We start from the raw sequence: 23,823 nt of genomic DNA on the forward strand, positions 1-23,823 counted from the left end.
AACCCGTCATCCTCGAAGAAGGGTGGCAAAGAAGGCGTACATTCATCGGAACTGTGAAGCCGGAGCACAACATCTGCACGCGGATTATTTTGTAGAAAATTCGGTCTATCCCGACTCTATTTTTCGGCGCCGATTTCGTATGCATCGTGCATGGTTTTTGCGCAGCGTTGACGCCGTGCAGTCTGATCCATACCTCCAACAACGCACGGATGCACTTGGCAAACCTGGCTTCACACCGTTGGAAGAAGAGGTCGCCGACGAAGCTTCGAGTAGCGCCGCTACATCTGGTCCTCGCACCGGTGCTCCGCCAAAATTTCGCGCATTTGTGGCAAGACAAGCATCATTGAAATATGCGGAGATGCATGCTCGCCTCATTTTGGATTTGAAGGAGCATATTTGGTCTCGTTTTGGTCCGATTGAGCCCTAGGAAATTATTGTAATTTTTTTTGTTATCGTATTTTAATTAAGTCTTCAATTTTATTTTAATTATTGTAATGTTGAATTTTAATTTTAATGAAAATTTGGAAATTTAAAATAGAAGTGTAGAATTCGAGATTTTGTGGAAATGACGATTTAAGCCCATGTTTGATTGGGTATTTTTGAAGGTTGGAAAGAGATTCAATTAATTGAATTCATTACTTTGTTGTTTGGTTTGGATAATAAGGTATCCATTATCCTTACTTGAGGGTAATCTAATCACTCAATTTGTTGCCCCACAAAATAGAGGGAAATCAAAAGAAAGAGAATCATTTACTAATGATTCATTTCCATTATTAAACCAAACACTTAATAAAAGTAATGCTTATTATTACCAGATCCACTCCTTTATTTGATTTCATTCTCTTTTCATTCCTCTATTCGAATCAAAACTATTAAGACACAAGCTAATACACTAGGGCTATGGAGGATTGTGTCTCACCGCCTAATACAGAGCCCACTATGGATGCTCTTATGAATCTATTAATATAATCAAAATATTACATTAAATCTACTCCTGATCATTCCCACCTCATATGCACGTCTGTAACATTTTTTCTGTTTACATCATTTTCATGGAAGCTTATCTTTTTTTGTTTAATTCCACCTAATTATGAATTTGCCCTCTCTCTCTCTTTATATATCTTCACTTTCCAACCTTGTGTCGCCCACCCTCAAAGTCCTCTCTCTCTCTCTCTCTCTCTTCTCTTCTCTAATGGCTTCATCATCTTCTCTGAAGCTGCTTCTCCTCTTAGCACTGCTTGCCACCTCATGCATGGCCCAAGCACCGTTAGGCGCTCCAACTGTCTCTCCCACTGCCGCCCCGGTGGCTCCGCCTACTTCGACTCCATCTCCGTCGCCTGCTCCAGCCTCTCCGGCCCCAACCCCAGCCTCCGCCACCCCGTCACCCGCCCCTGCCCCAGGCGCCGCTTCCCCAACCGCCGCCCCCACTCCCGGCCCAGCCTCTGATACGACACCGGCCGACGGCAACGGCGCTTTTTCCAGCAGGGCTGTCTTTGGCGCCACCGCTGTCACGGCGGCTCTTGTTGCGGTGGCGTTGATGTAGCTTCTCCACGTGGCGGCGGTGTAGATGTGTGGGATTTGGCTGTAATTTGTCCCTTTTCTCGGGGGGCTTAATAGTCAATTATACTATCCAATATTTGCCTGTTTTTCTTGATTTCATTTATTTTTTTTGCTATATATGTAACACTGTATTTTAAGATTATTATTAATATTGTTATTCGCATGGCTCTTCGTTAAGAGGACGACATTTTATATATCTAGAGGGAGTCGATCGGCTATATGTGGAATCAATCGATAAATTGAGATTTATCTGTATGTGCATTTTGGTTGAGAATTGAGATTATTTTTTATTTGATGATATTAAATAACAATATGGAAGTACTATCACTGTGCACTTTCTTTAACTGATTTGTTAACCCTCCTAATAAGAATTGATGATGAATTACACCGATTCGACAAACTATTGGAGGATGCTTTTAAATTGCTACTAGAAAAATGGTTTTAATTAATAAATACTATATAATAAATTTAGTTTATATTTCATTTCATTTTTCATATAATTCGTATTATAGTTTCCTTTAAAGTCTTTGAATGAGTTAGTTTAAATTTAATATATTATTATTAGTGGATGTCGAAATAAATAATAATTAAATATTCAATACTATAATGCACTCTTCACTACAAAAAATTAATTTTTTACCGACGGAAATTTCCGTTGGTAAATTGATAACTCCCCTCGGCAAAATAGTTTACCGAGAGATCTCCGATTAAAAGAGCCCGTCGTTAAATTCAATGGCGGTAAAAAAAATTACAGAGGGATATTTCCCTCGGTAAATATACCGAGGGACGTACAGAGGGACTCTGGCCTTGCTAACTTTTCGTCGGGTGTGGTGTCGGCTGAGGCGTTAATGTTACCTAGGGAAATATTCTCAGATTTCTCTCGGTAAACTGCCCAAGATGTCAGTCAATCTTCATGCTCATCTCCCTAATCTCAAATAAGTGTTTCATTGTGCCCATTCCAGCCTCTTCATGCCATGCCTCATCATTGTGTCCTCCCAGACACAAAACAACACAAAACAAAGAAGAACGACTCGATTTAGACCTAGACACGACACAAAAAAGAGCACAAAAATTTGGGCTCGTCAATCTTCTTGTAGGTATACATTCCATCTTTTTTCACGTGTAATGTCCTAAAGGAATCATACACGCACTTCTTGACGGGAATTCCCTTATTTAAAGACTATTAAACAAAAATATAAATCAATCATAATATATATACATACATATAATATAACATAAATAATAGTTTAACTATTAAGTGCTCACCATCTCGTGAGTCCTCACAGCAACAGACTTCGAGTCACCCGATGTTTGCTTATTCCAGTGCCAAGTCCATCTGGCTCAGACAACGTAGCTTTGCTTGCACATTTAGACTTCTGGATCGCCTTAGGAGTATCCCAATACGTGCATTGATCATCACATATGTAACCCGGCTTCCCTTTATTATCAGGTTTCCTACATGCCCTGCCCTCATATAGAAACTCAGGAAACTTGTTACTCGCCCTTTTTCTCCAAAGCCGGCGTACTTTATCATCCCATCTCTCATCCCATGAGTAGTATTTCTATTAAAACATATATTGGTCAAATTGAGCAATCATGCAATTTCTATTAAATCTGATGTCAAGTAGTGAATGTATGAAAAAAAGTGCTTGACCCGAAACTCCTCAAAATATAGATTCTTGACTTCGTCTAGAGTAGCCTTCCAATTGATACATGTCGGGTTTGGAATCCTCTTAAAAGATTTTTCAATTACCCTGGAGAAATCCTTGTGCAATGCTATCTCCCTGTTAATTAGAATTACAAATAAAACAACAAATTATTTTCAACTTTAGATATATTAACATTGAAAAAATTATAAATAGTGACAAATCCTTCAGGCGTCCTCGAAAGAGGTATCGTTCTGTCAATGTTTGAGAGTGCATCAGATGTTGTTTGCTCTAACTCTACATCTAAAGCCGATGCTTGCAACATCGACGATGCACGGGATGAAGCTGCACTACTAGAACCTCCACGACAGCCACGATGGGATCTAGTACTCATATATATTCATAAATTATCATATACACATTATAAGGTGATATTAAAAAAAGGCAACAATTAATCAATTTATGACATAAATTAAGTCAAGTATCCTAAATATTAACTATAGCTACTCAACTTCTCGATAAAAAAAATCCCCCATTTTAATTTTTTACCAAGTTCTCGACAAAAAAAAATGATTCCCAAATTCCCACCTTTAATTTCAAATACATAAACATGCATTTATGCCTCTCCACTACCGGCAGTTTCAAATAAATAGAAATGCTTATTTGTCTCTTTTCCACCGGCAATTTCAAATAAATAAACATGCATCTTTGCCTCTCTCCCACCGGCAGTTTCAATTGCATAAACAGAGCATGTTTATTCCATCATAAATGTTAATAAAAATGCATCACGTAGAAATTAATACAAGATCAGATAGTAGATTGTATGCTCAATCGACTCTTAGTGAAGACAAGAAACTCGCATTTTCAACACACATCGTATATCTTGCACTCTAGAGGACAAAGATATATAATCAAGAAGTCATCAATGATGTCAACTTTCCTTGTTGCAACATTATACAATCTCTTACTCGATTTCTAGTAATTACTAATTTCATCTGAAGGCTTGTGTGAATCAATAATACAATTTTAATGTAAGCCATCTCAAACTAAGAAATATAAACTGGGAACTACTGTGATTTGGAAAGACTCTTGCCTGGGAACTCTGAAGTCTAAAGTACCAAAGCTAGTTGCTGCTTTGGGAACTGAAGAGAGAGAGAGTGAAATGAATCTAACAAGAAAATGATGAAAAGATTAAAGTCCATCACTATAGCACGACACCATCACTATAGAGTAATTTTCTCCCTTGAAGTAAGCACATCTGGTTGCAGTATGCAACTGCGCCTATATATTTAAGCAAACAGCAAGCTAGATCGTAACAGGCTATCAAACCAACATAACTTGCGGTATCATATCCACAGTCATATAAAATGTAATCACACTATGCTAGTTAATATTAAAATGTGAAATGAACTTATTTTGTTTCTAAGGATTTTGACAGATTTAATAAGGCCTCCCCGTGACCTTGAGTGACGGCAACACGCGTATATATATACTGACCATACATTTTCATTTACGTAACTATATAATAAAACAACATTACCCCCAATTACAATATTTCCATTTCTTTTGGCATGGCATAACTGTAAGAATCTTTCTTAATTTTGGTCCCCATTTTGATCATAACCTTACCCACCCACTCACCCATCCACACAAATTCCTTATTTTCATCGTAAATTAGTATCCCATCAAGCTAGCTAGGTAGAGGTTGTGCCTAGTTACTTGCTACTTTGATTTGAACTTTGATAGCTCCAATGTTCCTAGTGTACTCCTCTATTTGCCTACCAATAGAAATTGGAATCAGCTTGTGTAATCAATAATCAACAAAAAGTTTATTATTTTATTTGTCGGGCAAGAAACAAAACACATGCGCATTAAGAGAGAAAGTGGAATTGGACTTCAATGGTACAACAGGCAGAACTTGAGCAAGTTTATGACCTTTTCCTTTTCAAACAAATGTTAAATGCAATTAAGCTCTCTAGGTCGAGATTTCAACAAATTGACCACATAGTAGTGAGACTTGCAGAAGCTAGAACCATTAGCTATTATTGCCCTTGTTCCTCCAGACTCATCATGATAAATATTTTGTTTGTACTAGAAATCATAAACTCATATGCCAGATATTCAACTCTCAATTTCATTAAAGTCTATCCAAAGACGAAGTCAGTCAATTCTTGCAACTATCAAACACGACCAATCAGAAATGGTCGACAATGCATATAGCTTATTTCATTAATAATTACAAATTATTAATAGTAAAGTTACCTCACATAGCTTCAGCTAAGTATTCCAGAATGCTTGAGTGGGGGAATCTGACCTTTGTGAATGACGGCAACTCAAGCGTGTGTCCAGTGTAATCTGCTTTAGTATGCTGGAACCCCTACAACGTGTTTGACGTGAGGCGGCGTAGCACTTGATATCGAAAATGGCCCTCGATATCAACAAGGTCAACTTGTTTAAACAAGTGATTCTCGATGCAATTTAAGCAATGCTGGTAACTAGTAAGCAAATACTATGAGGAATTAGAAAATAACCTCAATCAAACTCCATCCTCGATCTCAAAGCAGAGCACCAACGACAACGGCGCGCAGCGGGCGGCGGTGGCGACGTCGAAAGCTGACGGAATTGCAATATACCATTACACACACACACACACACATAGTGCTTATGGAGGTGGGGGTGGCGGACGACAGTGGCGAAAGGAGGAGGAAGACTAACTAAGGCTTTTAATTTGGGGAGGAAAAATGATATGCAGAAGACGGTGATGGACAGTGTGATTTTAGTTTAATTTTACCGAGGGAAATGCCACTCGGTATATTTGAAAAGTCTTTACCGAGAGAATACTCCATCGGTAAATTTAAAACTATTAAATTTATATTTAAATTAAATATGGATAAAATGAAATTTAACATTCACCGAGAGAATATTTCTCTCGGTAAATATTTCACTCGGTATTCTCTCGGTAAACTGTCGGTATAGTTAAAAATACATTATCCCTCGAAAAACTCTTGCCAAATACTTGGTAATTACCGATGAAAGAATTTCCATCGGAAATTCCTCGGTAAAAAATGTTTTTTTTTTGTTGTTGTGCTTGTATACTCTGTAATTATCTTATAATTAAAAGGTGAAGATTACATTGAATATGATGTAGATACAAGTTACTTCCTCCGTCCCTCAGATATCTTCCCCTCTTTCCATTTTGGTCTTACCCTAAAACATCTTCCTAACCTACTTTTGCAAATAATTTCACTCACTATTACTCTTACAATTTTCACTTTTTGTGGGATCCATGCTTCACTCATCAAATACACAACTAACTTTTATTAAAACTCGTGCCACCCTCCTTTAGGAAGATATTTGGGGATGGAGGGAGTATTATATATGCTCAAAATAATGTTACAGGTTGAATTTTAATATTTTGTCATTGTAGTGACTAAAATTTGTATAAGTCCAATTAACAACAATTATACGAATCAACGGGCTTGCCCATTAAAGCGGCCCATACCTCACTCATTGAATAAGGTCCAGAACTAAACACACATGCTGGATATATGTGAGTCCGCCAAGAAAAACCCTAAATACCAAAATTACTTGACAACGAAGTGACACGAGACTCACGGGAAATCGTTTCCTAAGAAGTCAAAACCGTTAGAATTGCAACGGGCATTCGAGAAAAATCCGCCTCTATGTAGGCCCATCACATATATATTGAAATTCATTACTTACGTCAAACATCCACGATCACTCGTATCCACTTTTGTACTTGCACACGATCTCTCATTTTCGTATCTCTCGTCGTATCTCTCGTTCTACCGTTCCGCCTCCTGGTTCACATCACTCTAGGGTTCCGATCGCCCAAATAGCCCTTTTGTTTTGGATTGAATCCCATTTGAATTTATGGTTTAGTAGCTCTACCTCCGATCACCGGGACATCCCGATCTTTCGGATATACCACTTATTATTATCTCTTTACTAATGCTTATTATTTCAATACGTTATTTATGTCTGTTATTCATATCAATTCACTAACTTGAGCGTCAGAGGTCCTTCCATCGACACCCCCACCGGTGCTCCTCGGAGGGCTCTAATATTGCTCGTGGTTTCAAGTTGCCGGTGCATGCCGTCGATCAAGACGTGTAACGTCATTTCCATAATTAATGGATTCATTCCCAACAATCATATGTTTAATAATTATTTAGCGTTCAAAATGTTTGACCGTTATATCATTATTTTTTCTTCGAAAATCATATGATATAAATTGAATTATCATTTATTTTAAATAGGGACAATTGTACTTTATGGACCAAACTTTGGAGTGATTTACAAAAATGACACAAAGAAGTTAAAGAAATGCAAAAAAAAATCTCATGAACTTTTAAAAAATAAGTTATAGAAATGACCTGATTTGTGAAAAAAAAAATATATAAAAAATATCCTGAACTTTCATTAAAGTTATAAAAATGGTTCGAATTTTACAAAGAAAATATAGTGAATTTGGTCAACAATATAACATGATCGATAGAATTCATGTCCAAGTTAAACACCTGCATAGAATGCTAGGAGTCTCCGATAGCAGTGCCTTGTGAATCTTTGAATGGATCGCAACACTTTTGGTAGACTTTGTCTTTTGTAGATAGGCGGATTGAGTGATGGAAAGTACGTTAGTGTGGAAGACAATGTGGCGATGTGCTTAGGTATTCTTGCCCATCACAATATATATATATATATATATATATATATATATATATATATAGGGAGAGGTTCAAATAAGAACCACTAAATAAAATTAGAACGGAGAACCATTTTAAGCCATTCGATCATCAAGATCTACGGTGGATGCATCATCTTGGTGGATGAATGCAGATCCTGGGTTCGAATCCTGAAGGGAGCAAAATTTTTATTATTTTCGGATGCATTAAATTTAATAGCGAATGCATTAATTTATATAGCAGATGCATTGATTTTAATGGTTCTTATGTTCTCACGATAAGTGTGGTTCTCATTATAACCACACCCTATATATATATATATATATATATATATATATATATATATATATATATATATTAATTATAGGGTTTCACTTCTGGAGGTCAGGTCATACAATATCTCATTATGTCTATATCGTTCTGAAAAAGCTATTTTAAATATTCACGGATTACTATTGGTCAAACTTGTGTCTGTACTAGATGATTGTACAAATCAAAGATGGAAGTGGTTTAAGGTACAAATTAGTGTGTTTGTGTTTTGTTAGTCTTATCAATTACGTATTTCAATTTGTTTGTTTCATTACGTAGTGTGCTAGCTTTGCATTTTTATTTGGCTCGAGTAATGGTTTTGTGTGCTGGAAAATAGGCCATGCGTTCGAGACTCTATTTCTACAAATGCTCAGCGAATATAAAACATGAGCCCTCATTCCTCTGGTGTGACGAGTATCATAAGAACGATCCATCCGACAAGATTCCAGACTACGTCGCCAACCAACTGTACAAACCAAAATACCTCACTCATTCTTTGTCAAGTCAAGTACGAAATGTTGGGCCCGAGAATCAGCAACATGTTTCAGATCGGATATTGAAATGCAAATCGCCTTTATGTTCATGGCGATTGTTTTGGTCCTATTCGGAATGGTTATTGGAAAATTAATGTAGCCGATGGTTCGAGCCATAGCTCTATGCACTATATTTTGAATTGCATGTCCTGTAGTTATGATGAATGATTATTGAAAACGTCATGTAGGTGTGATTAACGTGGAAAGAAACAATATTTGTATTTGAATTTTGTTAGTACGACTTGCTATGTTTGTGTTTAGATTTTATAATTTGTGCACAGGTATATGATTCAAAGTTCTTTATCTTTATTTCAGCTCCAAGTATTTTTGTTCAGATTTTATAATTTGTGCACGGGTATATGATTCAAAGTTCTTTATCTTTATTTTAGCCCCAACTCGGACTCCCACTTTTCAGCTAGAATCTTGTAGGCCTTGCATTCAGTCAGACATGGCTGTTGTGACAAGAATATAAGGAACTTTTATAATATATTTTATATATTATTGTATATTTTAAGGCCCTTAAAGTGCATGATATCCTGCAAGAGTTGGGGCGCTCTGTTATGCGAGATTAGGGTTAGGATATATTTGAGATTCTTTAATTTGTTCAAGGTTATTTTGGTAATAATCTAATTTAGTCATGAGTTTAAACTTTTCTACCAAACAAATATAGCAACATATCTACTTTTTTTTAAAAAATCTTATTTACTAAACAATCCGTATACAATACATATCTCAACATATTTGTGAATTGTGATATATATTTTATAAATTTTATCTATCTTGACTAATCCTAATATAACTATCGAACAGGGCTCCAAGAGTTTGTTTCATTCACCAAATTTCTAACATACCAACGTCGCACCAAAAATGCCTGTAAGGTTTCTTAAACAAGAAATATTCAAATCATGCCTCCAAATTTTATAAATGAATAGAAATGAGAGATCTTCCTCATAACGATGATAAATTTCATTTCTTATGTATTGTTGAGCAAACATTAATTCCCTCAATAATATCAACAAACTTGTATTACTTAAATACTTTCCATAAGATAAATAATTAGCTAATGATTTGGTGTTTCACGAACCATCAAACTAATTACATCTCTATATTTAATTATTCAAATTATACTTGCAATTTACGGTCCAATTAATGAGTTAATTAGACTTACCCATTTCAAAACATGTAGTCAACTAGCAGCCCAATTCTGAATTAATAAGAAAGCCCAACTTTGGATAAACACACTATTTCTCTCGCATATACTCACTCGTCTGCCTCCTTTCCACATTCACTCAGCCGGCGTGACTCCACTCCACTTGGGACTAATGCAATAACTATTTACTCATAATCAAATTAACAACACTCTTGATTTAGAATCATTTCTCGACTATTAATATACTCAATAATCTTTTATTAAAATTTGAGCCAAAAAATTCTCTGCATAATTTCAAGAGACATATTATTATTTATATATTTTAGTTTGTATAGGTATATTTTATTTTTAGATTTTCTATGTAAGTATAAATTGCCAATAACTATAAAAAATAGATGTATTGGTAACTAGAATTATAAATACTCATTTGCATCTCACGTCACTACTTGTTGCTCGAGCATTTTGCCAGCTTTATTTTGATTTAAATGCTCTTGTTGAGATATCATGTCTTTCAATATCCCAAATTCATAATCAAATAAGAATGCGTGACAAATTAATGAAAATGATAGTAGAATACGGACGACGACTACTGCTTCATCTTCTTCTTCTTCTTCTTCTTTTACTATTTTATTACTTGAAAAGAGCGATGGAATTTGACTCTTAATTAAACCTCGTTACATATAAGAGTTCGCATCGTTTAAATGTTCCGTTAGCAATAATACTGACTACTACTCATACAATTCACTATACCCCTTTCTTTAATTGTTTTCCACTCTATTTTACGTCAATTTGTACCTTAAATTAAACGTCTCCAATAATATCAGATAAAAGTTTGCTTGGATTTTGGTATGATCCAAGGATTGAGAATAACTTTCTTACACTTAGAGCTCATTTGCTACGTGATAAATATTAATTAGAGTTTATTAGTATATAATAATTTTTTTTATAACAATTAAGAATGAGACATGATGACATACACAAAATTGTGGGAAAGAGAGAATGAGCAAAAATATACTGTGACACCTAAAGATGTAAAGAAAATTGTGACACATCTCTTTGTGTCACTAGAATTATTTCACTACTAAATTATTTCGTTGTAGTGAATTGATTATTAAGATTTATTATCATTTAAATCTTGAACTGAAAAGTCATATGAGTTAATCAATGTTAATAATCATTTTTTTGAGATAGTTACTAATCAATTACTATATAAACTAAAATATAACTCAGCATTAGTTGGGTTAATTAAATGTTGCACTACCATTTCTCAAGAGACGTTGTATTAGAAATATATATATGTATTAGAAATACGCAACTAGTTATTAAATAATGTTTGGTAGTTGAAAACGGTTTTGATAAGCAATACCCATTTAGTTGGCGCCATAAAATTAGAAGTAATCCAAACACATGGTGCGTTTTGTAAGTGGCTAAATTTGAGGTCAACTCTGCTGGAAAGCAAAATACGAATTGAGATCCAACACTGAGGGGTTTCAGACTGAGACGCTATTTAATATTGCACCCACCCCTTTTGTAAGGTGTGTGCATGCTCTTGTGAATCAAGAGAGAGAGAGAGGTGAATGTCGACCAGAAATGAAAACGAAGAAAGTAGTCTTAGGGCACCGTTGTTAGGAAAGAGCATACAAGTAGAAGAAGATGAAGCGCCGATGACACAGAGAGTGTGGACAGAGACAAAGAAGCTATGGCGGGTGGTGGGGCCGGCCATCTTCAGCCGCATGACGTCGTACACGATGTTCGTGATCTCGCAGGCGTTCGCGGGGCACCTGGGCGACCTGGAGCTGGCGGCCATGTCGATCGCGTCGAACGTGATCGTGGGGTTCGACTTCGGGCTGCTGTTGGGCATGGCGTCGGCGCTGGAGACGCTGTGCGGGCAGGCCTTCGGCGCCAAGAAATACTACATGCTGGGGATCTACCTGCAGCGCTCCTGGATCGTGCTCTTGGGCTGCTGCGTGGCGCTGCTGCCGCTCTTCTTCTACGCCACGCCCATCCTCAAGGCGCTGGGCCAGCCGGACGACGTGGCGGAGCTGTCGGGCCTGGTGGCGCTCTGCTTCATCCCGCTCCACTTCAGCTTCGCCATGGTGTTCCCGCTGCAGCGCTTTCTGCAGAGCCAGCTCAAGAACAGCGTCACCGCCTACGTCAACCTGGGGGCCTTTCTGGTGCACCTGCTCATCAGTTATCTCTTGGTCTACCGCCTCCGCTTGGGCCTCGTCGCCACCGCCTTCACGCTCAACATCTCCTGGTGGCTCACCGTGCTCGGTATGTTCGTCTACGTCGTCTGCGGTGGCTGCCCCCTCACCTGGCCTGGCTTCTCCACTCAGGCCTTTGCCGGTTTGTGGGACTTTCTCAAGCTCTCTGCTTCTTCTGGCGTCATGCTATGGTGCCCTCTCTCTCTCTCCATTTGAATTTTTCATATTCTAATCCAACTATCCATTCATATTTATCATGATTTTCAATCTTCTTTTTTTCATTTGGAAAATGGGATAGTTTGGAGAATTGGTACTACAGGATTCTGATAGTGATGACTGGAAATCTCAAGAACGCGACGATTTCAGTGGATGCGTTGTCTGTCTGGTGAGTAGGCGTACCCTCTTGAATTTTCAACGCACCTTCTCTTTGATTGATTGATTTATATTCTTCAAAATTAAAGGAACTTTTGTCGGAAAAATTCTCTCTTCAACTTTCGAAACTCTTCGCGTTTAATTTGGGAGTGTCTTATTCTTGTACGATGTTAATTATTTGTTGAATCGAATAGTAATGAGGTCAGAAATTAGTAAACAAGTTCGAACCTTGTGTACATGTAATGAGGTCAATCATGACTATCAAATTTCAGTTTCGTCTTCAATATTGCTACTACCCCTACTTGTTGAACCTTGTGTACATGTGATGCCGATGCATGCCAAATATGTCATTTTCACTTTTGTCACATCTTTCTCCACAAAAAATCATATTTATGGTAATTATCTAGAATTGCCTAAATATATGTTTTTTTTTTTGGGAGTCTTCAGATATATCTTCTTGTATTATGTCTTCTAGTTAATAAAAATCGTCTCTCTGTACATAATTTTCTTGTCTTTCTTTGCAGCATGAACATCAATGGTTGGGAAATGATGATTCCTCTTGCATTTTTCGCTGGAACTGGGTAAAATTCATTGCTTTCATAAATTATATTCTATGATTTCGAACCATTGCCGCTAGAAAATCTTTTGAATCTGAAGCTCCCATTCCGCCGAAAATCGGATTTCTTTTAGTCATTATTATGCGAATAACTTAAACCAAAATTGGACCGCTCACTTGCAAGTGACTAGAGATCATTATTTTATATATGTAGAGTGAATAGGGATCATATACTATTTTTATAAAATATCATTATAAATGAAACAAATTAAAAGTTAAAATTTGTCATTAGAGTAGCGTCAATATTATTTTGGGTCAATACGCATGTATCAATACTAATAATTGGTCATATATATTGATCAAATAAAAATTGCAATATACTACATCCATCTTCAAATAAGTGTCATAATATAGAGTTTTTTTTTGTTCCTTTTTAAGTGTCATATTGTTGAATTTTAGAGTAAAATTAAGCTAAACTTTCAATTCTATCGATGTCTTAGTATTATAATTAAATGAAATTTTGAAGTTATGAAATATAACTAATTAAGAATATACATATAAAATTATACTTCTCCTCTTTATGGAGTATAATTTTATATTACATCACACTTATTCAAAGTTGGAGGGACATGTGGCAGTAAAATAAACAATATTAAAAAAAAAAAAGAACTAAACTGAGGGGCCTAGCTATATACGTTTTAATAATGTGGTCAATTGATGCGCAGGAGCTAGTCAGATTTGGTACAATTATTTAAATTTCACAACTTCTGCTATTCGGTCAGACGCACATATATTGATCAAATAAAATTTGCAATATATATGTGGTCGCAAAATAAACAATATGAAAAAAAAAAAAAAAAAATGAGTGGGCAAGCTCTGATTTGAAAGTTACTAAAGAAGTGGTGAATTGATGCATGGGGAGGTGGAGCTGGAACGGCGACAAAATTGTTTAGTACTAATAACATAATCTTAGTGATGAGTGGTCCGCTGCATGAAAAAACTCCTCTAATACTCGTGTTTGGAGACTTGTGAATTCTCCTTTCTTGGTATTAAGGGTGTGTGCATAGGAATGGGTGATGTTGATGGGTTGCATTGCATTTGCAGGGTACGGGTGGCAAATGAGCTAGGAGGTGGGAATGGGAAAGGAGCCAAGTTTGCTACCATAGTATCAGTGTGTGAATCAGTGGCGATAGGCTTAATATTCTGGCTGCTTATAATGTTATTCCACAATCAGATCGCCCTCATTTTTACATCTAGCCCACCTGTCTTAGAAGCTGTCTCCCACCTCTCTCTTCTCTTAGCCTTCACAATTCTGCTCAACAGTGTTCAACCAATTCTTTCAGGTACATCTCTCTCTCTCTCTCAACATAAATTAACAACATTATGTCGTGGGATAATGTACATAAATAGAGTAGAGATATTTTCTGTGTTCATTTCAAAAAAGGAACAAATCGGCACTAAATTTTACACCAATCATTGTACACATACTAAACTAAAGTAATGTGACATCTCGTATCGAACACATTAAATATCAGCACTACACATTTATTGTGAGAACTAGCTAGAGGCAAGAGGGACTAGTAAATTAATGTTTGCCTTAATTAAAGAGTAGTATATGTAGAAAATTAAACATGTGTTGAAATTGAGATGGTCAATATTGATGAAGGTGTGGCCGTTGGATCTGGATGGCAATCATACGTGGCATACATCAACCTTGGGTGCTACTATTTGGTTGGAGTTCCACTCGGAGTTTTGATGGGATGGGTATTTCATCAAGGAGTTATGGTATGATTTTCATTTCACCGATCTTCATATCTTACAAAATCATCTCAATTTCATGAGCTTGCAATTATCTTTTGTAATTCCAATATAAGTCCCTTTTAACTACTATAAATACTGCTTTCTTATACTTCCATATAAACTTTTTACAAATATGACAGGTCGGTTGGTGTCATTTGCAAATGGATAATAAAATGGGTTAATTGTATATAATATCATGATTTTTGTCTGAAATTCATTTTTTTCATAATCTTTAAAAAATCTATTTTTCATCGAATACTTTGATATTTGTTCAATTTCCTCATGATTTTTTTTTCTGATGATCGAAAAAACTACATAGCAGTGACGTGGATTTAGTTTTACATGTAACACTGACGTGGAATATATATGAATTTTAAATTACACATATAATATTAAATCAGAATAAAAAGCCCAAATCTCTTTCAATTTCTCATTTTTATCGGGCAAAAGGAAATCAAAGTTGCTTTTGGCGCTAGAAAAAAACGATTTATTTCCTTTCCACCACCTCTGTCGAAGGGTTCCTCTCCAGACCAGTGTGGAAGTTTTCGTGTCAAGGTCTTCCAAACCAATGGCGTCGATTGCTCGCTGATTGCTGGCACCGATTGCTTCGTGTTTCCAGTCTTCCAAACCAGTGCGCCGATTGTTGGCACCGGTGCTTCGCCCATTGGTGGCACTGATTGCTGAAACGAGGGTTTTAATGTTTAAATTGAAACGCATTGTTTAATTTATCGGAATGGCGTGTGCCGGCGAGCTACATCAGCGCCACGTCGATTCCGATTTGAGGGTAAAAATAAATTGTAGGGAAATTGAACAAATGTCAGAGTATTTAATAAAAAAATGAAAATTTTTAAAAATCGTGGGAAAAATAAATTTCGGGCAAAATTCGTGATATTTTATGCAATTAACCCTAATAAAATATACGTAGATAGTATAGTAATATTTTCCTTATTGTCATTTGAGATCCAAAAAGGAAACTATTGCATTTGCATTATTATTTGCCTCTTTTATTTCAGGGCATATGGGCTGGTATGATTTTCGGTGGAACTGCAGTTCAGACTGTGATACTTGCCATTATAACAATAAGATGCGACTGGGAAAAAGAGGTAATTCATTCATTTCAATTACTGATTAATTTCCTGCCACATATCTCTCAAAAAATAATAATAATCCTGCAACATACTATATACTCCTAAGTACTAATTATCTAAGTTGAGTGATAATTACACAAAGATTAAAAAAATAGTAGAAAAAAAATTAACAAGCAAACTTTTCAATCTATCCGTATTTATTCTTTGACAGTGAATGAATACTAATTTTGATGAACATATCAATAATTTTATTGAACAAGTATTTTGGTTGGGGGTTCAAATAATATTTCTTCGGTCATAGAAAAATAATACTACTAGAAGGAAGTAACACGAGTGTTAATAAAATTAAAGTGGTTAACTATATTGTGAGTGGAAAAAATTTTCATTTTAAAAGTAGAGGTTTAATGAATAATAGGTATAAAAGTAACGGAGTATTATTAAATTGCGATTATATATAAAGAGAAAAAAACAAAAAACTTAAAACCCTTGAAAGCACAAGAAAGCAGACTAAGGGCCGAGCCTCATTAAAACATTCCTACGAAAAACCCAAAGGAAAAAACTGTAAGAAGGAAAAAGAGTACCCGTCTAGACGACCAAAGAAACGACATTAAAACATTCCTACGAAAAACCCAAAGGAAAAAACTGTAAGAAGGAAAAAAGAGTACCCGTCTAGACGACCAAAGAAACGACAAGAGAAGGAAGAGCGGAAGGGAAAGTTTCAGGAACTCCGGCCTAACCATCGTCCCCAAACCAACCCGGCTCAAGCCAACAGAACCAAAACGTACAAAAAAACAAACCAACACAGTAGACAAAAGGTCGGTGATACGCCGTCGCCAAATGCCCACAACGAAAACCAAGCAAACAGAAAAGGAAGGCAAAAGGCCGGTGAGACGCCGTCGCCATATGCCCATAATAGAATAAATAAATAAATTGATATATTAAAAATAATATATTATTAGAATAAAATTATTTTTTGTAAATGTTACAAAATGAAAATTTGAGAATATTTTTTAAGAACTAAGTAATTTTAATTTTTCACTCGAAATGTAGTGTACTTTAATTTTATGCAAGAGTAAGTATATAGATTCGAGTAGTATACTATATAATCAGGTGTGCATGAAAGGTAAATCTCTGACGTAGAAAAGACAAAACAGAAAAAGAAAAGAAAAAGAAAACTGTAACTGGGAAATTTTCCAGAATAATAAATAAACTGGGAAATTTTCCAAATAATAAATGAAGAAAACTAATTAAAAAGTAAATAAATGGAGACAACAATCTGATGATGGTGTCTGAATTCCGCAGGCTGCGAAGGCAACAATGCATGTGGACAAGTGGTCACACTCCAGAAACACTGCATAAAGTGATCAATCAAAGAAGGCCTAAACCATTTTTTCAAAAATATTTGTCTTCTAAATACTCAAAAAAATTGTATCACAAGTGACAGAAGAATTGAATTTCAAAAGTATTAATTGCTGTAAATACATGATTGTTAAATTTCGGTTTTTCTCGAATATCATGAAATTGTCATACTTGTGACCAAATCAAATTTTGATTCGGGCGAAATTTAAATGTGTACGCGTTTGAGTCAGTGAGTTTCTTCCCTAACAAATAATCATCTGTTAATTTCTGAAGTTGGTTTAATAAAAAAAATTAGGACAAATATTCGATTTTATCATATCGTATTAGTGTTTTAATAAAAATATTCTAATTTAAGGATGAGTGTATACAAGTATTCATCATTTTCAAAGTTTGATTATTTGTGTCCCGAAAAAAAAATTCAGCACCTAAATACTGACGTGGAATGTCGGAATTCCACATTCGCAACTTACGTGACATATTTTATTGGTGTGGTGACATTTATTTTTTATTTAAGTTTTGATTTTGTCCCATCGTATTAATGTTTTAACAAAAATGTCTCAACTTAAGAATAAGTGTATATAAGTACTCATTGTTTCATAATTTGGTTATTTGTGTCCCGAAAAAGAGTAAAAAGTAGCAAGTCACAGTTAAGGGACAAGTTAATTAATGGAAGTTGCATTGTACAAATTCAAATTTGAAATTTCAATTAGCTAATTTTCCTATAACACGTGCGTCATCCCCGGACACTACATCACTATTCAATTGGTATTAGTCGAGATGAGCTCATTAGATAAAAGATTGATATAGGTTAAAAAGATTAAAGAATATTTGAGCAATCTTAAATATTAATATAAAAGGGTTAGACTGTAATTGATTTCATTGAATTCCATTGAAATATCTGTAGTAACAGTGTGATTGATCATAGGAAGAAAATATATTTTTCATGAAATTCTATAAGATGCGTTCTTCACCTAGAGTTATGTGTTCTTCATATCAGGTGCTCAAATTATTTTTTCGGGACACAAATAACCAAACTCTGAAATAATGAGTACTTGTATGCACTTATCCTTAAGTTGAGACATTTTTGTTAAAACGCTATTACGATGGGAAGAAATCAAAAATTAAATAAAAAATAAATGTCACCACACCAATAAAATATGCCAAGTAAGTTACGAATGTGAAATTTCGGCATTTCACGTCAATACTCAATTGTCGGATTTTTTTCAGAATACAAATAACGAAACTCTGAAACTATAGGTACTTGTATGCACTTATCCTTAAGTTGAGACATTTTTGTTAAAACGCTAATATGATTATGGGACAAAATCGAATATTTACCCCAAAAATTGAATATGCATTTTCTTCAAATTTTAATTTCGCTCGAATCAATATTTGATTTGGTCATAGGTAGTAAGCTTATCCAACCTCATCGTTTAAATATTAAAATCTAAAAATATAACATTTTGAAAAATCCAACTCATCCTCACCCTTATTTCTCTGTCGTCAGCCTTTCTATCTAATCTTTCTCATCTCAAGCTTTCAAAGAAGAGGACTCGTTAGTGTAGTTGAATTTGAAAGCCGCTAGCAGAAGCTAAGAGCTTCATAAGCTCGCTAAGAAACCTTGCTTCTGTCGACCTTTTTGTGCAACAGTTCACCTTTGCCTCTCCTCTGCTTTTGTTGAATATTTCCGAAGAACCATTGAATGATTCAACTTGGCCACTTCAGAAGATGAAAATGACTCATTAGTGTAGTTGAATTTGAAAGAGACGGTGTAGTTGGAAAAAATATATTGTCATTATAGAAAATTGGTTATGAGTTGATCAATGTTTGACCATTTTTTTTAGTAACGAAAATATTTAATTTAGCATAATTAAATGACACATGATTATGTTTCGAATAGATAATCATAATATATTTATTTACTCAAAATCAATTTCAGATTATAAGATAATCACTGGCTTTTCCACCTTGGTTGCTCATGTCTATGCATTTGGATTCGCACCTAGAATTTATGGCTCAGGAGATGCGACTTGTATAGAGTATGTTGATATCGTCGATAGCTCATCAGTGATCTATTTTGCCGTGAATGGGGAATCGGACTGGTTGTAGTAGATCCAGAGGCTCCACTTCTTGTTGGTCTTGCTAATTATCTTGTTAAGGATCGGAACATTCCGAGCTTGATAAACAACTAACAACCAAAAAATATGGAAGTGATGAGTGAAAAATAATTATTTAAAGTTTGTTACTTAAAATATGGGACTGTGGGAAAGTGATAAGCATTAAAGATATATTAATTCTTATCTCATATTGATTAATTAACTGTTAGGCCCGGAGGGTCTTGAATAAGTGTATGGATGGGGGGGGGGGGGAAATACACCTATAGGCTATTTTTCGAAAATGAAACTTTAAACACAAACTGACTCAACCTTTTTACTGAAAAGAATTTTATCAAAACAAGGTTGACGACTGATACTGAATCCTCTTCAGTAAAGAGTTATCAGTTAAGTCAAAGACTTTAACTGATACACGTAAGACTTCAGTCGAGTTTGTTAAACAAAGAGATGTTATGAATCTTACTGACTATATGAAGATAGATCAGTTAGACTAGTAACACACGCAGCGGAAAACTTTTGTTTCGAAATTGTAATACCCCGTTTACTCGAGCTAAGTTTAGAAAATTTTCGAACTTAGATTTAAGATGATTCACGCCAGATTGAGAAAAAGAATTTATTTTAATTCCAACAAAAATGATTTACAAAAGCATTTGTAAATTTAGTAATTAAATTATATGCATTTCATATTTATTTAATTTAGCATTCAAGTATTTTCACGAGCTATTTATTTAGCGAACCATGAAGTATTATTACAGTTTTCATAGTACAACTTGGAAGACTTTTTATTTTATTTTATCTTATTTTATTTTATTTTTTTTATTCCTACTCCCACCACTAACTCCTCCACCTTTCTTCCCACTTTCCCTCCCACTACTCCCACTTACCCCCACTTATTTCCATCACCCACGTTCACAATTAATTTACCAAACTTCTGCAATAATTAACTGAATTCCTGTATTCTCCATTCATAATTCCCACAGCTCATTCTGCCGAGGAGGAGCTCATGTTTTTAAAAACAGTCGAGCAGTTTCATAGCTTCAACATCAAAGCAATTTCATATCTTTGAACAGAACATCCCCAAGGTTTCATCTTCTTCTTTAAATTACATGACTTGTTTTTACAATATTGAATCACACACTACGCATTTCCAGCAACTAATTTTCCCATATAGCAAATTCAGATTTCGTGTATCAAGATTTTGAAACAAAATGGCATTCCCGTATACATGAGCATACAATCTGTGTTTCTACATATATGAAGCATACTTATTAAAAAGAATAAAGAAAAAGTCTTGAGCTTGTTTTTGATTGCCGAGTCCAAATGTTGGAGTGTCTGGTTGGGTCTGTTGAGTCGAGGAGGATGAGCGTTGTGTTTGTGTGAACTGAGTCGAGAGGTCGAGGGAGGCAGGGCACGGCGGCTGTGCCGCTGCTGCCCGGCCACGGCTGGAAAAAGAGAAAGGTCGGAGATCTGTGGGAGAGACGGCGGTGGCTGTCGTTTCAGTCGCCGAAAAAGAGAGAGGGGAGCTGGAGCCTGTCGCCGCTTGCTCCGGCGAGCTCCGACGGCGATGGGTTTCCGATCTACTGAGAGAGAGGGAGCTAGGGCTCGGGCGCCGCTCATTGCTGTGGGATGACGGGTCCGTTTCAGCGCGAGAGAAGTGGAGGCGGCCGATTTGGGTTCTCGGTCAGTCGAGGGAGATGGTGAGGGTGACCGGAGACGGTGCTCTTCGCCGGAGATGGCCGCGACGGCCGGAAGAGAGAAAAGGGAGAGAGGGCTTAGCGGGGCTGCTGGCGACCGCTCGGTGCGTGCGTCTGTGGGTGAGAGACGAGAGACGGGGGAGAGGGGAGTCAGGGGACGGTGGCGTGGCCGGCGGCGGCCACCGCCGCCGGAGACGAAGGGGGGGGGGAGAGGGTGCCTGCTGCGGAGATGAAGGAGGGGGGAGAGTGGTGCGTGTGTTTGTATATGTGTGTGTTTAATGAGATGAAGAATAGGGCTTGGTTTAAGTTTTGGGCCATTTTTATTTCAGTGGGCTCATTTATTTAAAAGAGCATTTGGGCCTCTTATTTAATCAAGAAAGCTGGGCCGATTATTGGGCTTGAGCATATGGGTCGAAAATATTAAAGGTTGGGCTTTGCTTTTCTTTGGGTTGGGCCGATTTTTGCATTTTTTTTAATTTCAGTTGGGCTCTTTAATTGGGCCGAGTTTTGTTTATATTTCAGTTGGGCCAATGTTTTTATTTAATGCCTTGGGCCTTAATTTATTCATTGGGCTGTGCAGCTTCTCCATTTAATTGGACTGCACTATTTTAATTAATTCGACTTATTAAGTTTGATTAATTATTTTAATTTGCATAATAATATCATATTATTATTATTATATGCATATTTTAAGTTATTACTTACTATATGCTAAGCATGACATGAAATTGCATTTTTTTTTTTTGCAATAAAAGTATTTATGATTTAATTGGTTTTATTTATAATTCCAATTATTTAAGAAAATCGAGTAAGGATATTGTTGGTGTCCTTAACTCAAGAATTTAGTTTTCAATTATTTATTTATTAAATTTTGAAAACCCGGCTAAGTGAATCATAGAATATTAAGCACTACACCATGACTTAAGATTAGAATTCAAGGAGACCTATTGAGAATAGAATTCTTGTAGGCTTTGAGCATCAGGAGGATTAACACTGCTATTCCGATTCAGAGATAAGGTTAAACGACAGGCTTTGCCTAGACAGGTGGGCTTACTTTCCAAATGTACAAAGTATGATTGAGTTATTAAGCTCTAAATATTTCAATGAAATGCAAATTATTTATTTAATGTTATGAAAACTGTTTATCCAATAAAATGTTTATGTGCACTCTGCTCTGTTTAAGGCTCGCGCAGTTAATCAATTGAGGTTCTCTTATGACCTAATACGTTGTTTGAGAATTGTGTACACTTGTTAGTTGACTCGGTGGGTTGATCTCCATCGGGCTCTAACCAGAGGCGTTATAAGGGTGCTCGGCTGGATGTGTTCCGGAGCATGAGAAATATCAGGCCTGCCTGGGTAGCGTCCCGAGGTCAAAGTAAACTTGTTTGGGTTACGCCCTCAGTTCAAGTAAGCGGGAGACAGAGATCCGTCGGTGGCTAAAAGGTCCGGGATCACAGCGAGTAACAGAAAGGGAGTGTGACATGTGCGCACAAATGAAAGAAAATATTTCAACATGCTTAGAAGCTATTTCAATTTAAAACCTTCTAAGTCATGTCAAGTATGATTGGATAAACTGTCTTTACGAAAATATAAAATGTTTCAGAAAATGCATGCCCACTAAGTACATTAGTACTTAGCCCAAAAATACTTTCAAATGTTTTCAGGTTGGCTGGACGGAGCTGAGGCTAAAGATAAATTCCTATGTTAGACTTCCGCTGTAGCAATTACTCATAACCATCTTTTGTTTTCCCAACTTAAGATCTTCATGTTAAATTTCAAATGATATATTTGACCGAGCTTAGACTCTTCACTACTAAATTTATGCTAATGAATGTTGGTTGTCAGAAGCATGAAACAAAACTTGTGATCCAAATGGGCATAGCCCGACTTTCTATCCTATTTCGGGTTTTAACAAGGTTTTTCCCTTGTTTATTTCTATGAATTATTCACACCTCGATTATATTTATTCATTCAAGAATTGGGGTGTGACAGAATGGTATCAGAGCATGAGTTTTCTTTCATGACTCTGATAACCATAAACTTTTGATGTTGAGTCTAGAATAGTATCTCTAGACTTCTAAGAATGTCAATAGCCCTCAGCTCACCGTCACACTGCCGCAACCGAGGTACGATAATAGTTTAAAAATATACATATATGTATTTCAGATGTTATGAATGTTTCCAAGAAAAAGTGTGCGCTTCAATGAATGATACTATGTGAATTGCTTATCGCTTTCCATATGTTATAAGTTATGAATTTCTAATCGCTTTCATATTGTTATCTTGGGTCTCCGACTCATATAACCAAGCTCAGTATCGTGTTTGGGACAATCCGAGCCCTTAACGATAAGATAAGTAAGTATCGTGTTTGGGACAACCCGAGCCCTTAACGATAAGATGATTTAAAGTCGTGTTCAGGACTATTGAGCCTTTCACGAATACCAGATGTATTGTCGAGTTAGATTTTTTGAATCTTTCCGGCACCAGCAAAGTTTTCATGAAAGGGACTTTAAATGTCCATATATGTTAAGGTTTCAAAAGAAACAAAAGTATGTATGTATGTATGAATGAATGAGAAAGCTTTATGTTGTCGTTTTAGGCTAGCTGCCTATACGATTAGAATGATGGGTTCTCTTACAAACCGTTTGAGTACCACCCAAGAATGCTTTGAGAATGTTAATCGTGATAGCACCGCTTGATCGATTTAAGTAAAGACTGGTAAGATAGAAATG

General features: G+C 36.1%; 1 protein-coding gene across 2 annotated transcripts; it reads left to right on the forward strand.

The window, feature by feature from the left end:
• Positions 1-11,143: 11,143 nt before the first annotated feature.
• Positions 11,144-17,487, forward strand: LOC131004014 (protein DETOXIFICATION 27). Of its 2 annotated transcripts, XM_057930586.1 has the most exons (7): positions 11,144-12,299; positions 12,407-12,493; positions 13,005-13,061; positions 14,141-14,379; positions 14,703-14,821; positions 15,850-15,939; positions 17,227-17,487. In XM_057930586.1, exons 1-7 carry the CDS (start codon positions 11,482-11,484, stop codon positions 17,281-17,283), a joined length of 1,467 nt encoding a protein of 488 aa, XP_057786569.1. In that variant the 5' UTR covers positions 11,144-11,481; the 3' UTR covers positions 17,284-17,487. The 2 variants fall into 2 exon arrangements, with proteins under 2 accessions (XP_057786569.1, XP_057786568.1); XM_057930585.1 differs by lacking the exon at positions 17,227-17,487 and having other exon boundaries at positions 11,193-12,299; positions 15,850-16,483.
• Positions 17,488-23,823: the final 6,336 nt, after the last annotated feature.

This window comes from Salvia miltiorrhiza, unplaced genomic scaffold (genome assembly GCF_028751815.1).
Source record: "Salvia miltiorrhiza cultivar Shanhuang (shh) unplaced genomic scaffold, IMPLAD_Smil_shh original_scaffold_305, whole genome shotgun sequence".
NCBI classification, from domain to species: domain Eukaryota; kingdom Viridiplantae; phylum Streptophyta; class Magnoliopsida; order Lamiales; family Lamiaceae; genus Salvia; species Salvia miltiorrhiza.